This window comes from Acanthaster planci, linkage group LG07, assembly GCF_054643075.1.
Source record: "Acanthaster planci isolate LZ-2023a linkage group LG07, COTS_SCS, whole genome shotgun sequence".
NCBI classification, from domain to species: domain Eukaryota; kingdom Metazoa; phylum Echinodermata; class Asteroidea; order Valvatida; family Acanthasteridae; genus Acanthaster; species Acanthaster planci.
The window spans coordinates 7,059,471-7,078,301 of record NC_141783.1 but is presented as its reverse complement, the minus strand read 5'-3'; the positions used below and the strand labels follow the sequence as shown (position 1 = coordinate 7,078,301).

The following is an 18,831-nucleotide window of genomic DNA, read 5'->3' as shown; positions in this document are numbered from 1 at the left end:
GGGCATCATCAGTATCCATTCTCCTGAGCTGGTCTTCAGTGAATGTTTAAGACTAATCGTGTATACTATTCCTTCATAAATTCAAGGGCATGAAATATGGCATATTTCATTATTATTGTTACAACCCCTAGCTGGATCAACCTCTCTTCATCCCATTATCTCATTGGGGATGAGGATATGGAAGTCAACCCTGAGCTTCAGCACATCACTTATGTCAATCATTTACAAAGGCAAGGCCAAACATTAACTTGTCATCTTTGCAGAGGTGATTTGGGCTGACAGATGCCATACATGGACATGATTTGTGGTGTATACTATCCGCTTATAACCAACAGTCTGTCTGCCCTTAAAGCCATTGTTGAACTTTCAGAATCATTAATGTCCCATCTTCATTGGCATCAGGGAAGAGCAAGTCACATACGTACTTGGCTTTCATCTGGATCAGCTTACCTACACATTTGATACATATACATGTGCAATGCATGAGTGTTTCTTGTTTGTCGCCAACTCGAAATTGCACATTTGAATGAAATATTAGATGTTTGGTATCAAAGCTGGCATACATGTAATTTGGAATTACATATACATGTACCGGTAGTGTAGTCTTGCAGTTGACACAAAAATCCTAAATTTGACAGTGTACAGAGACGTGTACCGGTATATGTACAAGTACATACTACAGAATGTACCACATTTACAATGTATTTGGACTCCTTGATTTTTGCTGGGTTTTACATATCACTTGATTCACATAATAAGCCATATTTATAATTTACACACAAAGACTGTGTATTTAGTAATGTAGATTTGTAGGCTTGCATGTAGGGATTGTAATTTTCAAAGGCAACACACGGGACATTGTGGCCTATTTACTTTCCTCATTAGTCGTCACAAGAACCGTACATGTACATCGTATTCATTCACGAAAAGAGCTTTATGTTTGCACAAACCTTAGCTACAGGTTTTGGTACAGTTACCCTAAAGATTGGCAGAAAGCTTTTATTCTGTTATGAAGATATACATACGTGAAGTTTGGGTCCATGTGATTGAATAAAACAAAACTGAAAATAAAAAAAGACAATTGTAAAGGTACATGTACTAAATACATGGTGGTGATCAAGACACAATGTACATATGTCATGTACATGAACACATTCCAGTCACACAAATGATTTACAATGAATCGCTCATCGGATTTTCAAGTGATTGATTGTAATGTAACAAAGGTAACAGAAATGCATGCTCATATTTTAGTCACAGGAAGTAATACGTGTAGGCTTATACTTACATGTATTGTTTATCCATAATGTACCATACATGGTGTAGGTACCTGATTACCTACATGTACATGTATGTGTACATCTTTGTCAGTGACAATATACACATCAAACCTGTTGACCCACACTGTAAGATGGAAATGGATACCACCGGTATTTAATCTGTCCTTGGAATCCCAAGTTCATGTATTGGTAATGATTGATAAATACATACACGTACATACAGGCTGTCTGTGGTTTGGCAGAAGTCAGAACACCTGTAGCACCCAACGATGAAAAAAATCCATAATTACTATCTGCTGAGCAATTGATTCAAGGCAGGAAAAAGTGATTATCACCCAACAAATGATTATTTGTCATGCAAAGAGCTTTTCTTAATTTTTTTTTGCCAAAACAGGAAAGATTGGACAAAGCTCAGTAAATTAAAGGCACCAAATATACAACTCTTCAAATACAGAGCAGAAACCTTATACAGAGCATTTACGTAGTAAAATTAGCCATTCTCTTACTTTGATCAGTTTATTATTTTGATCATCTGCTGAAACCTGTCAAGAAGATTTCATTTTCAGAATCGTGCTTTTTTCCCCTCTTTTCTGACTGTAGAAATTTGGAAAGCAGATGATGTGCTTTTAGTTTTGTTTTCAAGAAATTGCGTTTTTTTAGCACTTCATTTTTTTGGACAACATGTATCTGTGTACGAGGACTTGTGATGTCCGTGGCATGTAAACCCAAATGTCCTCTCTCTTGTTTTCTATACTGTGTAGTGAGAATACCCATAAGCCTGTCTGCCGATCACTGACAGCGCCGTCTATGTCCGTTCCCCCTGTGGAAGATGAGGCCAGCAAACCTCTTCCAAGACCAAAACCTCCACTAGGACCCCGGGTTTCAGCACCTTTGTTGGGCATCTCAAGTGCAGGTAAGTCTACTCTTAGTTCTCATTGCTTGGGACCATTTGTGGTGATACGCAGTGATTGATACCCTATAGGAGTGACTATTTAAATTTGGAGTTGTACAAGAGAAGAATCATCAGTAGATGCCAGAGTTGCAGTGGAGTCATGCCAAGTTATGACCAGACAATCAGCAGTCTGTCACAAGTCATCCACTGTCAAGTCACAGACCATTCAAATGAACGACCTGTCAGAGACATGTTCTTTTGCTCTCTGTCACTGTTCATCCCCTATTTGACTGATTTGTGATTGACTGAAATACAACATTGGCTTTAGGGTCATTCTATAAATTTGCGGTCCATTTTTTCCCATTCCTGTTATGTTAGGCCTTTGATTTTGTATGTTTAGAACTCATTGTTTAATTACCAAGACTGAATAAGTACTGCAAATTACCTGCCAAACAAATAAAAATAGTTTGAAATCAATTTCAGTGATACATCCCTTGTCAAACTTGTCAGATAGTATACATGTCAGAGGTAACAGGGACAGAAAAATGTCACACTTTTGACCCCAAATGTATAGAATGACCCTTCAGTTAATTGCAGAAATTTCGCAACTTTGTGCTAGTTCATAAGTGAATTATTCTGTGGAGGCAGTAGTGCCATTCTGATGTTGTACCTGGAGAGGTGATTCGTGTACAGATGTATGTTAATTGCATGCATGTTGAGAAAAAATGAGGGGTGAATTCTATGGGAGAGCGAAAGAGGTTTTTGATGAGACCATAGAGGTACTGTAAAAGGCAAAATTTATTCCTAGGTGATTATTTCAGAAAAGGATAACAATGGAGGATTTTGATTGAATGCTCTGAGTAAATGAGGAGTGAAAGAGCTTGATACTGAATTGATCTTACTATAAGCAGCAGGATATGCAAATATATCGACAAAGGAGAGAAGGGTTTAGCTTTCATGAGATTAACAGGTTTAGGGACTTCTGATTAAGTTCCTTTGAGAACACTTAATAAGGGAGTAAATGCTTATAAACAGCATGTGCAAAAATTGGGTTTGTGTATCAGAAAGGCAACGGCAAGATGTGCGTTGGTAGATTTCAGAGCCTTTGAAGTAACCATGATTTTGTGGAAGGGAAAAGAGTTCCTTGTGTTACTGTTCTGTTAACTTACAAATGGCTAGTATCGAAGCATCGAGGAATGCTACTTATTGAAGTTTGTAGGAATGGATTGTGCACCTTGAAGGCACAGATTTGAAACTGTTGGGCTTGAGCAACCGTGCCTCCTTAAAAAGTCCCATGGAGAAGTGTTCTGTACCTGAAAATTAGAAATGTCACAGTACTTACAGTCTGTGCATTTTTATACAAACTGATAACTGTAGAACATTCCACTTACCTGTGGCATGGCCTTTTACTTGTATGACTAACCATTCCAAAATGATCCTGAATCAGGCAATTTCCATATAACTATTCTTCAAAATCACTCATATAAGATTCAACATAATCCTAAGTAATTTTTTTTGTCTGCAGAAACCTTTAAAGTTATGGAATTTGCACTGCTCTTCAATGTCTGTTAGTATCATTTTCAGATCATAAGTCATGCCATAGTCCTACTCTTTCAGCTTCGTTTTGGAATGGGGATTACAAATGAGAATCCACTCAAACTCCAGTAAATAGCCACAGTTTGAAAACGTCATTTTTGAAGTCCCACCAGTCTTGTTCTTTAGTTTTGGGGACATACCCACAATATTTTACCTATTTTGTGGGGACCTAAAATGTTATACAGACAGAGAAATGTTCCCACAACTTGGTTCTAATTTGCCTAAAAAGAGGCTTTATGTGTGTGTGATCGTATAGTCGCCAGGTCCCTTATTTCGCCACTTACTGTGAAAACCAATCAGACTTTGAGAAATGAGGGACCTGGTGACTATATCGTCATGCACGTTACCAACAATGTCAGGCAACCTGTCTCACAAATGCCTAACAGTCTGCCTGTTTCAAAGCCTAAGGCTTTTGAATGGAAATAAAAAGGATCATTTATATGCATTATCTCATTAGAATTATGTTGCAGTGTTTTGCATACTTGAAGTATGTGATCATCCTTAGAGACTGCCTAATACAGCACTTGAACAGTGCCCTCTGCTGACCTGGTATGACTACTCTTTGATAAATGTCAGCTTTTGAGAGAAGTGAGCCCTCTGTGGTTCATTTCTGGTCAGTTGGTCGAATGCAATACTGGTAATAAATTATTATTTTATGTTGGTGGAAAACATTCATATTATCGTGTACTGATCGTCAATAAAAATTTGACTGATCTAAATTCGAAAGAAACCTTTTGTTCAGTCATACTGTGTACCGTACTGATGAGGGAAACAACTTCTGTTCATATGAAACCTACTGTATCAGATTTGCAACATTTATTCTTTATTATACCTGTACATTATTATTTGGTATATTTCTTAGAGAATCAAAATTGTAGTTTACCTAGGTGTTACTCCATTATTGCGTACAAGCTGGGCTGCTCGTACTGGTCCACTCATACATGTACCATGTTTACTCTTACACATGTACATTTAGTGCCTAATGAATGAAAGAGTTCTAAGAATACATGCAGGATATTCATGAGCTTTGATTGTTTTTATAACATACTCATGAAACCATCTGATTTGAATGTACCAGTGTATATTTGCACTGAAAGCAACATTCTTTCTTAAATGATGGCTGTGTACATGTGCTATATTCAACAAAGAGACGGGTTCATACCTGTTTAGCAAAAGGTTTCTGTCAAGAAATAAATTTGTATGGTTGGTTTATGAAAAGTCCTTCCTTCTTTTTTTTTCTTTATATACCGGTAGACTAATATGATTTGATGCCATAACTGCAGTGGCACCGCACTCATGCACACTATTGTTCAGCTTGACGCGTGCGTGCATTGGCAAATCGCGACACCCTTCGAAGAGGCATGTAACACACGTGTACCACCTGTAGATTAGCATTGCGCCATTGCAGTAATGGCTTCTTATTCTGGCTGTCAAATTACACCATAACTTAATACATATATACTGTAGGTACGTGCAGTCATTGAAGTTTTAGTCATTAGCACAATGTACATGTAGTGTATTAATACATAAGTCGTGTTGCTGGGAGACCCTTCCCCTACTCACTAATGGGTAACAAAAATAGTCATTATTAGTATAGTGGTACAGAAAAAGATTTCTCAGAAATTCTGGAACCTTCCTAAAAGCATTGAAACAAACTGGAATTTCCACATGCCCATTAGAATCTGTTGCTTTTTAGGCATATTTTACTTTGGAGCTACAGTAATAACCCAGTAATTGAGCTGGCTAGTATGGCATTGATCAGATTTGTTGCTCTGTAAATGACACAGTATGACTAGTTTGCACACAGGCAACTTAGCACGCGTGTATGTACATGTACATGTACCACATGCCTTGCACATACATGTAGCGGGCAAGGTTGCTCCATGATCAATTGTCTGAAATCTTAATGTAGTGAAATGTGATGATCGATTCGGATGAATTGGGTGGGGTCTCCTTCCGGTGAAAAATAAGAACAACAACAATCAAACTTCAGAGTCGACACACATGCCACACACAGCTATAGCTCAAAATCACCGGTCTGTTTATTTCATGAACTGCTGCTGTGATCCCTAGGACTCTAGTCAATTATGTTGGGTTGTGTGCTTAATCTCCGCCCAATCATTCGGGCAGCAGTTGGTGCATTCTCCGCAAACTCACTCCTCCGCCAATGACATTTTTACATTTTCCGTCTTCATTACTTTGCCCAGGTATGCAACTAAAACATCCAGGCTCCTTTTTATGCACAATTATGCCTCACGCGTGAGTGCTAATTGCTATTGGTTGCTCATGACCTGAGGTCATGAAACTTTCTGTTTCCCATATAACAGTGGGCAGTTTTGCCCGGTCGATAGTCTAGTTGATAGCCATTTTGTCCCTGGAAAACCTTACAACAAACCAAACTCAAACCGCAGTGCGTGGTCATTTCTCCACATTAACACATTTTGAGGATGTTAGTTGATTAGTAATTGCCTAAACTTCCACTAAGTTTTGTGCCTGCAGCTGACAAGCTTTTGTGATCAGTGTAATTACAATGTAAAGATGCACTGTGGAGGTACCAGTATAGTTTTTTCATGTGAAATGATACAAATCCACTTATCCAATGTCTGCCAAATGTAAAATCAGGACCCACTGACATGTTTTATGCACGGAAAAAAATCCTCATTGGAGAAGTTTTTCATAAATGAAGATATTGATCATTGAACATTGCCTCATTAAGGGCATCTTTATACATTTAGGATTGGTTTATTTTATTAAAATGACTTTTGTCATTTTGTCCCTGGAAAACCTTACAACAAACCAAACTCAAACCGCAGTGCGTGGTCATTTCTCCACATTAACACATTTTGAGGATGTTAGTTGATTAGTAATTGCCTAAACTTCCACTAAGTTTTGTGCCTGCAGCTGACAAGCTTTTGTGATCAGTGTAATTACAATGTAAAGATGCACTGTGGAGGTACCAGTATAGTTTTTTCATGTGAAATGATACAAATCCACTTATCCAATGTCTGCCAAATGTAAAATCAGGACCCACTGACATGTTTTATGCACGGAAAAAAATCCTCATTGGAGAAGTTTTTCATAAATGAAGATATTGATCATTGAACATTGCCTCATTAAGGGCATCTTTATACATTTAGGATTGGTTTATTTTATTAAAATGACTCATGGCAGCCATGGAAGGCTGGACTAAGGTAATTTAACAATAAGGTGAAAAAGTACAAATAAATGAGCTAAAAGTCACATATGGACTAGAAAGGGCATGTAAATTCTTAGAAATAAATCAAATTGAATCATCAAATACCAAGCTTATAGAGTAATGAAAAATTCTGCATCAAGAGGGCTAAAAAACAAGTAAAAATATTGTTGCGGTCAAGACCTTTCAAGACCAATGTAAAATCCCACAAGATCAGAAGGCCGTCATTATGATTAAGTCCGAGCTAAGCCACAAACCAAGAAAATGAACTGCAACCCCCAAAAATCCTCTGCCACTGTTCATCCTGCCACCAGCAGTGGGTCCAGTGACCCATCCCCAGAATGGACTGCAAATGGTCCTGCAATAGTTGTGATCACAAAAATGTAACCAATCACAGTACAGAAATCTAGAAAGAAATTCAAATGTAAAACATAAATAAAGATGAAAAAAGTCTCATTTCAAAAATCAAGCAAATGCTGAAATCATTGTTTAGCTGTATCCTCCAGTGAGACATCTGGGCCTAACTACATTTTAAGTTGGAAGTGACACCCGATTGTAATTCCTTAATGTACACTTTTTCTGTCTGTAGGTGCATGACGTATCTTTCTGTCTTGAGGAAGTATCTCTTTGAATCTTTATGAGCAAGGCTTATGTTTTACACCAAAGTTATGAAACACATCCTGACATCTTGATTTTAATGTTAAATTGTGTAATCTTACTTATGCGTCTGAATTATAGCCATATCCTCAAGGCCCAGGATAATTGAACAAGCGTACATCTTAACTCTTCTATGTCATCACTTTCTCATCTTTTTTTAACAACTTACATGTATGCACGTGCTAGTTTATTACTCTGCATTCATAGTCACTCAGTGGCTGCCAAAGTTGCAAGATTCATGACCATCTCTTAAAATAAATGCACAGGTGCAGGCATTAACTTTTTTTCATGTGGAATCTTGATGCTGGTGAACATCTCAGTGCATCTAGGCATCAAGTCTGCTGAGTGATATTTGACTGGCACTTGTGAAGGCAACATGAGCTTGAATAGAATTGTCCTATGGGAAGTTTGAGTGAGCAAATTATTTGGAAAGGAGCAAGGCATATTGACCAATTGAAGTGGTGCTTTTACTCATGGTACACAATACTAAATGTACGCTGTATTGATGTACATGTATGTACTTTCTGCATTGGACATGTAAGAACATGTAATGCAACAGTTACATTTCAGTATTAGTAATACATGTACATGTAGTATCTCTTATCAAAAAGTGACTTTAATCAGCCAGTGAAATTCCATACTTACATTTGTACAAGTACATCTGTTAATATCAGTTCAAGCAAGAATTAGTGTTGCCAATATGTATGTACATGACAGACGAATCTCATTTAATCGACACATTTAGGGAAAAGAGTCTAAATTCTTACCTTCATTCTTTGTCTCGATTGTTTTTCATTCCTTCCCTGTGCATTTCTCTGAATCCATTTAAACTTTGTAAGCGATAGCTGATAATCTATTTACCTGTCTAGACTATCACGTCTTTGATATTGTAGTTGGAATTTTTTCCATTTGTCACATTGGATATTGCCTCTTGTATTACATTCTATTTCATTGAAGTATGAAACTTTGAGCTATTTTGTTACGTTTCTAATCATACAAAGGAGGACACTACTGGTGTATACTGGGATCTCCAACTGCCCATTTCTGTACCGTAGATCTTCAGCCTGTATATTTTGGTCATTTTTGGTAACTTAACTCATCAGCTTAGAAAATTGGCCTTTGATATGTATTTGTTCAATTAGTTCTTGTTATTTTTTTCAGTTACTAATTGTATTTGTCAAATTAGCGAAATTCATATTTGTTATTGCTTTTGACTTAAGTCAAGGTTTTCCTGTGCATGTGTAAACTGATATGATAATTGATGCTCTCATGAAAAGACAGTAAACGTGATTTTTTTTCCATGGGTTTTTAAACACTCTAATGGACAGTGGAAGGTAGATTAATTGAATACATTATTTTCCATGTGTTCCTATGAAATATTAAGAAAGTTGCAAATTGATGTGTGAACATTATTAATACATTTACTTTTGAAATGACATTCATGTACTTCATACCGTTTATCCCGCCAATAACCCTTGTGTGGAAGATGATATAAACCCAGACACGTTAATTACTAGAAAAGAAAGGGCAGTCCGAATATCTGGAGGAAATGAAACCAGTAAATATGTGAAAGAGACACTCATTTGGAAATATCCATTTGACAATCCCAGCTCTATGCTGACAGTTGAGGGAGTAGGTCAGAATTATAATAGATTGAGAACCATTTCAGGTGTTCATGTACAGACAATGTAATAAATGAGGATGGCTGTTTTTGTAAACACAAGTCACTACATGTACATGTAAGTACCCTAATTTCTGTTGAGTATCATGTCTTCCAGAAATTTCATTCACAGGAAATATGATAGAGTTCTCCATTTCTTTCCTTCCTGTTTTCCTACATATTAAGTAACAGTATACTTTTGATGAGTCAGATTTAATAAACAGTGATGCTGTCGCTTGGAGCCAAAATTGCCACCTTTATCATTTATTGAGATTGGAAATATTGCCAATTCCCTTACTCCCTTTCATGTGCTCAGTTGAGTGAATGGCCTGTCAGGAATAGACCTTCCCATAAAGATATAGCAACCATTTTATGCCAAGCTTTAGCATGGGTTCAAGTTTCATTTCTGAGCTACCATACCAGCAGAGAGGCAGGTTTAGCACTCACAGTGAGTGCACAGCTGTGGTGGACACATTTATGTGACTTCCTGCAAGGATGTTCACTTGTGTGTTAAGAAATGTACACATTGTAAAAATGATGATTTTGAAGACTTCTTTCATTGAGCAGATAGAGCTAAGATACTGTTGGAAGTAGATGCTATTGGAAAGCCATTGAAGGGAAAACATACGTGACTACATGTACATGTATTTGGTGCTTAACTATTTTTAGATGTATGACATGTACCCCTTGGACCAGCCAGCTGGGATAGGGTTGGCTGGCCAGTATCAGATACATCAACTACATGTACATTGTATGTGTCTTAAAGATGAAGGATGACTAGTTTTAACTATTGAATTACATGCACAAACCTCACTGGTGTATAAAATTTGGTTAGGTTTACTGATAATGCTTCTCATGCCATGTCTGCGTCATTCATAAGTTCATGATGAGATGGGCTGTTTTCACATGAAGCTGTCGCAGTTTGTGCACATTCTCTTGAAAATAAATTGTTCCTCATTGTGTTATTTGGACACTTGAACCAGTGTGGGCATGCCACCTCTCCTCTTAATGGTATGCAATGTTAATACAGCTCTCCTTTGCACCTTGAGTTCTTGCTTGGTATTTTTGTACCAGATGTCCAGATACCAAAAGAAGTGAATTTCTACATGTGTATATGTATTTACAAATCACACAAGCCTTGCTCTCCAAACAAAGTACATGTATGGAGAGCCTACATGTACATGTACATTTATTTCTAAATATGTGTGTCAAATGCATGTGGAGGAATTAATATCTGTGGTCAACTTAATGTTTTCAAGTGAGATAATTTGTTGGAGGAATCAGTGTGATTTGTCCCTGCCATTTTGTCTCCTGCAACAGCATAAAGGCGGGCATGTCACCGCTTTTTTCTCTTGCACTAGTCATTAAAAGTAGCCTGTACTGTCCAGAGGACAACACTTAATTCCCCTGGGTGAGGTCACATGACTCAGTTGACATCATTACTTCATTTGATGTTTAGTACTGCTTTGTTTCCAGGCCATTAGAGTGAAGTTTGGCACATCTTTCAAAGTATTAAATATACGTTTTAACCGTAAATCTTGATGGAATTAATATGCATCTGCACATCATTTGTGGTTTTCTGTGGGCGCCCTGCATTAGGCCTGTGGAGAAATTTTTTTGGTAATGGAGGAAAAAACCCATTTTGTGCAGGTGTTTATTTCTTGTAATAACAGCAGTTCTAATTTAGGGGAGGGGTAATACGGTAGGTAATCTGTAGATATGATTGAATATAGGAAAACAGGAAACAGGCAGTGCCCCAGTGCCTGTCCCCATGTTGGAGTTTACTAAACAGTTCAGGTTGGAGTGGGTTGTACGTACTCGTATAAGCCTCACCGTCGACCTAGTTCTAGTAGCTACCTTATGCACAGAAAAATAAGAATTTCCCGTTCAAAGTTGCATTGGGTAGGCACAGGCGTCCTGTGCTGCTCAAATACATGTACGCTGAGGTGTCTTCACTCATTCTGTATCTAGTAGGTGCAGAAGTTTGATTTTGTGGTTCAGACATATTTGAGTTTTTATTTATCATCAAATTCATTCAAGATATTATCAGATTTTTCCCTTTCAAGATAAATGTATTTATTTAATGTGTGGATGAACATGTTCTAAATTTTTTTAACCTAACCAGTATAAACAGAATGTCAAAGTCAGTGATTCTGACAGAGGTTTGGAAACAAAGGTACACAACTGGTGTGATACCTGTTGAAAGACCTTGCATATGTACTTCTGACAACGGTTTATTTTCTATTGCCTCGCCACTTTAAAATCCCCCAGCTTTAATCTACATGCAATTCTCTCCGCTCAGTTAATTTGCTGTTTCCAATTAATCTGGATTTTTAGACAGCTCCTGATATGAACTTTTGCCGTCTGTCTCTGGCCCGTATTAATCTTCTGGTAGTGTGATACAGTGGTTTCAACTTGCCCTGCAGGTTAACCCATACATGTAACCACTAGTTCCTATTCCTGGGAGTGGAATGTGAATGAATCTTGACGTCAGTCTAAGCATTAGCATACAGTATCCTGTTTGCAGCTAAAAATAAAAGCTGCCAACCGCCTTGATTTACATGGCAATTAGAATTGATCTGTCTTTTACTTTTGGCTATCTTGCTGAAAACACAAAACTTCCTTATTTTTATTCCCCATGTTTGTATGTAGGTGATGCTTAGAATGTGTGAAATTTCGGGGGCAGCAAGGGTGTTTTGATATTAGTGTAGAATCTGTGCATGTAAAAGCTTCTGTCAGGGTACACTGTCCAATCATCTTCATAAAATGGTTTCAACAAATGTAGACTTGAGATGGAAGGAAGACAAGGTTTCCTTGGTATCCTGACAATCATACTAGTTGTAGTACACAACACACCTGCACATGCGCATACATGTACATATACTTGTTTTGCCAGGTTATTGGGATGTGTTGGGAAAAAAAAGATGTTATAGTGACCAAAAAAGTTGTTGTGGACAACTTGGTTCAAACTTTGTTATCAAAGGAAATTGTCCCTTCAACATAGTCTAACCGCACATTACCTTCAGAACATATTGGACCTATAAAAAGACAATGAAAAAGCTGAAAAACTAATTTTAAACATGAAGTTTTACAAGAGTTGCTGCAAGAGTTTGAGGTGCTGTAGGTTTCTGTGAAAGTACCAAAAAAAAAAAAGAAGCCCAGTTAAAAGTATTTGAAAAGAGGTAAGCATAGTAAATCAGCTTTCCTAAAATTTGACATACATGTAGGCCAATTTTTTGCTAAGTAGCCCAACTTGAAATAGCTCGGCATACTTGTGCTTGGTTATTTGATTACACAAGCAAATAGTCTCTCATTAACTCCAAAGTCCTTGAATCTGTCCACTTTAGAAGCCTCCCGAATCTCCCAAATCCATCACTATCTATTTTTCTAAAGCCAGTGAGTCATCCCTTGTACTTCTTTTGGACACCAAGGCCTACATGTACATGTGATGAGAGAGCAAATGGCTGGACTTTGCAGTCCTCCATCTTGCAAAGCCAAAGGCTTGATTTCCCCAGAATTTGCATTGCAGAAGTTAATTTTCAAAAGAAAGCTAGTAGGTCTCTAAATGAACCATTTCACGTACATGTACCATATTATTGAATAAAGACACACAGGTAAACCATGATATGATCATAATGCATATTCAGCAAATGATTGTAAGAGACCAAAGAGAATATTATTGTGAAATAAGAAATATATGTGCGCCTGTCCACCATGAAAGTGCAGCGTAGTCATTTTATGAAATGATTGATCAGCAGTACTGGGGACAAAGTCCTCCTCTTTGCCGTTTGCTGGTAATTTTGCTGGAAACATGGTGTCTCCTTCCAGGAATGCATCAAGAGGATGACAGAATGATTCATGTGATATCTAGTTCAACACTGTGTGAGTAGGCTCTGGACGGATCAACCAGTTGACAGATGAAAGAGGGTTTATCATTTATTGAGTTAGCTTTCTTTTTATCAAATATCTGAATGCAGATGTCCAAGTTTAATCCTTTTCCAGCATAATGATATTCAAACAGTTTTTGTTAAACTTTGGGTGAGATTACACATTAGAAAATGTAAATTTTAAGGGATTGATCCCACACAGCTGTTTCAAATTACTAGCGTGCTAACTCATGTAAATTGAAGCCTGCTGGACACATCCACGTTTGCACACAGACTTATGGAACTTGACATTTTGTTCAACTTGGCTATTTGCATATCTGCATCTGAAATCTAAAATGATGCATCAATAAAAGTGAATACGCTAAAGACCTAAATGCTTAATCAGTAAACGAGAGCAGATGAAGGCTCTTAAATGCATCATACTACTGATAGAAAATGCTCTTATGTACATTCATTTATGTTCATTCATACATGTATTCATGTATGTGTACAACGTGTATGAATGTATGTATTTTTTAAAGTTGCTCTTTGTGCATCGCATTCAATGTACGTCATTCAGAATTTTTCATCTTATTTCATAATGTTGTACATGTACAAATATGCTCACTAATTAAAAATGTCTGTGCTAAAGAATGCTTCTGCATGCAGGGATTAAGGGAGTTAAAAGTAGTATACGCCATTTGTGTGTCTGTATTTTTTTTAACAACATTGATTATTTGGGGGGGTTCTTATTTACATTGGGTATCATTCTATTGACTTGTTTCATTTTTCACATTTGAGAAAAATCAAGAAAAATGCTGCTCATTTTGAACACGAAAAGTACAGCTGTTTAATTTGACTAGCAAAAAAATCTGTGGATGACAAGACATTCCCGAGTGCCTGGACAATCATCAGGTGAGGTCGATCTGCAAATCAAATATGCCCCCCCCCATGCATTGTTTTTTCATGAATTAGAGTAGTGGTTGGCAAATTTAACTTCAAATTGGTGTCTTTGCCTTCAACAATGAAGCTAGGTGGATTTGTCAAGTAAACAACACTTCAACGTGCAGTAAATTGTCTGCATTTATCATATTCACAGCATGGCAACATGTGTGCACAACCACACATTCATGTCTCATGTGCATGTACAGTACGTTAGTCGAAAACTGTCCATGTTGTCCGTGCATTAAACACTTCATAAATCAACCAATGTGGTGACAACCCTCGCATTCTGTGATAAAAGTTATTGAGATGGGAAAAACAGGAGGTTATATGTCTGGAAATACATGTAGCTCTGTAGTTGATCCATACTGGATCCATTTCACATCTTTGTAAGTGTTCCCTCTTCCTGGTCTTGGAATTCCTGTAATGGTTGTCAGAGCTCAGTGCCTGAATGTTACATTGATATTTCTAGTTCCCCACTTAGAGTTGCTTTCATTGCACACTGTTCGTGCACATATCATACGTGTGCACATCATTTACCCTTTGTATGGAAACATTACATGAAACATTAGTGCAGAGTTTTAATTATTAAGTTATTCTCTGAACTTTGAAAGGAAATAAAAGACTTTTTATAATAGAATCGTATTGTTTAAGATCATGGTTACTGTGTTACTCAAGTAAACTTGTATCAGGTTACATGCATGTTAAATTGTTTATTGAAAAGGTTTGTGCTGTTTTCTTGTTAATAATGCGTAACACCTGTCAGCTTACATTATAACAATACATATATGTGGGTGTCAATAAAGGGTATGCAGTGCCTTTCTTAAACCAGACAGAATGTCGGTAATGGGACCTTTAAAGGTAATGAACCAAGTTGTCTGTCTCTGTTAGTATGTCTCAGTTTGTAGTTATGCATATTTACAATGTAATCTGGTGCAATTTATGTTTGGTACACCTACACATGTGCACATTACTGTGTGCCTTTTTAAAGTTGTGCAGGTGCCAACACAGACATGCTTGTCTCTAATTTACAAAGAGTGAAAATTTATTCTTTTTGACTGAAAATTCACCTGCTCCTACTGAAACAAGGAGCAAGATGACAAGGAGTGCAATAAGATGAATAGATTGAGATTTTAGAGGTTATCGTAAATCTTTTATTCCCTACATGCTTACAGGTAGTTCCTTGAGTACCCCAGCCAACCAAGAAATTAGAAATTCTTGATAAATTGCAGGAGAAAAACACTCAAGAACATACAACGTTATGAGGCAGCACAAAGCACAGTATTTTTTGTCGGCACGGCAGATGTTGTTTGTTATTCAGATTGTGCCTTGTGTCCACACCCTTTCATTGTTAGCACTGCAGTCAAATTTGGGATTGTTTACCCGAGAAGTTTCACTGATGTTCCCTCTCTGAAATGCCCTGGCTTGATTTATTTCAAACATTCCAAATGCTCCCAAGGTTATAATCATATATGGAATTTTTAAATTAAATTTCACTGATTTTGACAGGCTGAAAACAGAGTTTCATATGGGATAAGATATGAAGGAGGTTATTTACAAAAAAATAATCTTCCTCTCCATCTTGTTTGCATCTTTTAACATAATGTTTCTGCATTTCTTTTGTTTCCTGGGGATAAACCTTTGTTGAAAAAAATCCCTCAAACTTGTTCAACAAATGTGGAGTTCAAATTTAACTTGTTTAAAATAGAACAAAAAGACATCAACATGAAATAACTTTTCCAAAATCAGTTGTTCATTGCCTTGTGTAGGAAATATTTTAGTTTAGAATTTTTCAAATCGACTTGACTCCCCAACCTGATTAAAAAAATGTAGACCTCACAAATTGACTGATACTGCTCCAAAAGTCAGTCCTTGTCCATGAAATCATCATGCCATTGAAATTAACTTTTGGTCAGAGTTTCTGGCATGCCCAGTCTGCACCGATTCAAGCAAACTTTGGATGCTTGGACCAACCATGTGCTGTCATCAAATTAACTCAGATGTCATCCCTTTCTAACTTGGTAGAGCTAGGAAAACTACAACTGTTTCCCAGCTTGTTTATCACATTTGACAGGCAAGACCTTCACAAGAGCTGTGTTGACAGCATCTTGACAAATACACATGACCTTCACGCATAAAGGAATCACCGATTAAGAAAAATAAAAGAAAAAGGTCCTTCTAAAAAGAATATGAAATATTTTTCTGAAAGGGCTATTATGATCGGCTTGCTTAATTTGTAGAGACAGACATACTGTTTGAGATAGACATTCTTCTGTCTAATTAGCTTGGTTAATATGTTTCAGTTTTCAGACAAATCCCCCCCCCAAAAAAAATGACAACTTGAATGAATGGATAAAAAAGCACAATGTCAGACACCACATCTGAACTATATTATTTAGACATTACTCTGTTTAGTTTCGTCTATGTGAACACTCAGAAATGTGGTCAGGATTTTTTTGTATCAATTGCGGTTTGTATTCTAAAGGCATTCATCTAAGCACATTGGCATGTCAGGAGTCACGTGGAGTGCCACACTGGAGCCCATACCAGGCGTGAGCTTAACTTTAATATTTTGAGTCATGTCCAACTGGGAGTGATTTTTTCCCCAAACATTCTTCAGGTTATTTTTGTTGCATATGTATGGCCCTATCATTACTCCCATTGCCTTGGGGGATCTTTGAAACTACATTACATTGGAATTTTAAATATGAAAACTGCTGCATATCAGGTGTGATTGGAACATTTGGAAGTAATAATGTTGTCTACAGAGTGCTTTATGGGTAGGTCATGTATTGGCAAATTTGATACCGAAGAAGGATTAACATATTCAGTATTGCAAGAAATGCAGCTGATGAGTACATGTATAGCTGCATGGTTAGAATGTACATCATGACAGTGTCCAAACATGTTGTGGTTTCCTTTTTTGTACTTTGTTGGTTTTCCAACAACTCACACTTTGTATGTACTGTACATGTACACACAAATGTACAGGTATTTAAATGTGCATATTTTCCTTTGTGGAGCTTGAAATTCATCATCCCCACCTGGCTCTGATAGGAAAGCACAGAAATTGCGACATCATCAGTACAGAGGTATACATGCATTTACAAATGCCATTAGTTCATTATTACATGTATGTCCACTAATCAAGTGTCAGAGTTACAGGCGAGTCCTTCATATGAATGAGTTTGTGTTAGAGTACACAAATAAGCCAAAGTTACACTTTACCTTCCTTTAGTCTGTACAAGTCTGAAAAAAAAAACAAGTCTACTGCCTGTGTAGATTTCAATAGAGAGCAAATTACAGTGTGCACATCTACACTTGAGAGCAGTGAATGACACACTGTCACGCAAGTTTTGACGTCATAACATTCACTTTGCTTCCAGTCTCTGATGAGGTGTAATCCAGCCTTTACAATTCATCTTAGCATCCTTGACAGTTTTATCAAATTATTCCTAAGTACATGTAGGCACAGTGCACTGAATGTTGAAAGGATTTAATTTGTAGCTGTACAGAACAAATGGAAATGCTACTGCACTGTATGCATCTTTACCATATTATCTATTTTTGACATTTATGACTAGTTTTGATACCAAGTTTGTATTACTCAACCATTACTTATGACAATGCATAATTGTAGTTCAGCAGAGTATATTTACTCCGTTTGCAATATATAATTTCTTCATCAGTCCCTGCCTGGTAACAATGCATTAGTTGTTTTTTTGAGTAGTTCTTTTTCTTTAACACACATGTTCAAAGCTATTTCATTGATCAGGTTGAAAACCATGATGAAAGATGAATTGAAAATGAGTTTTGTACTAATTCAACCAGATTCTTTAACCACACCAGTCCTTAATTTTCCAGCAGAAGAAGAATTGAGGACTACAAGGGTTAAGGGCAAAAATAATACAGTTGAGAACCTTTACAAACCAAGAATTCCTGCACCAATCTTTCTGACCCCAAGTGTTGCATCATTTTATTGTTTTGACTTTAAAAAGTTTACTATGCTTCCTAACCTCACATGATTAAATTACCTCAGTTGACGTAAGTGTGGTTAGATTACGCACATGTACTAGCATTCTGTCTTCATAGCATCATCAGCATATTTATATGTCATGACATGATTTCACACTGCCAACTGTCAAGTATGGATTTGTCTAAAATTAAGTGAAGTTACAATGTATGTAATCTGTCAGATCGCAGAATGGCATCTGCTAATGATGTGAAGCTGGTGTCATTATACTTGGAACTGCTGAATGTGTTCATGTTGAATATTTTGGGATGAAAAATGTGTGTAGGCATGGAGATTCTTTGATGAATATAATAGTTTGTTGGTGTGGTTGTTTCGTTTTGTAATACTTCTTCTAATATGTATTGTCTGAAGATGCATGTAAACTTAAAAGGATTTCATATTTTGAGGTTTCAGAGCGACAGATATTCTGACCCCAGTTTGATGATGCTCGAAATACCTAATCATTTCTTTACAAAGAAATTTAAGTAGATTCTGTGCAGGATGGTACTAACAGTAAACCCCCAGCCTTTTTTGTACATGTAGTTCAACATGCATTATAGTTTCCCAATGTATCTGATTGTGTTACTGGAGGAAATGTGCAGGAGCAATACCAGAAGCTGTGCAAATTAATGGTAGTTTGTCTAAGTAATGAAATATACTTCATTGTACAAAATACATCTGCTGTAGTTGGCATAACTTTACCTGCTGATCAGCAGGTCTGTATCAGCAGGTC

The 18,831-nt window shown here is 37.0% G+C and overlaps 1 protein-coding gene across 2 annotated transcripts in view; it reads left to right on the top strand.

Annotated features, from left to right (window-relative positions):
* Positions 1-18,831, top strand: part of ankfn1 (ankyrin repeat and fibronectin type III domain containing 1) — a 118,640-nt gene that overhangs the window by 36,523 nt on the left and 63,286 nt on the right. For both annotated transcript variants that reach the window (XM_022233607.2, XM_022233608.2), the window contains exon 6: positions 2,042-2,193. In XM_022233607.2, the coding sequence (XP_022089299.2) occupies positions 2,042-2,193 (152 nt within the window). The remainder of the gene's footprint in view (positions 1-2,041; positions 2,194-18,831) is intronic.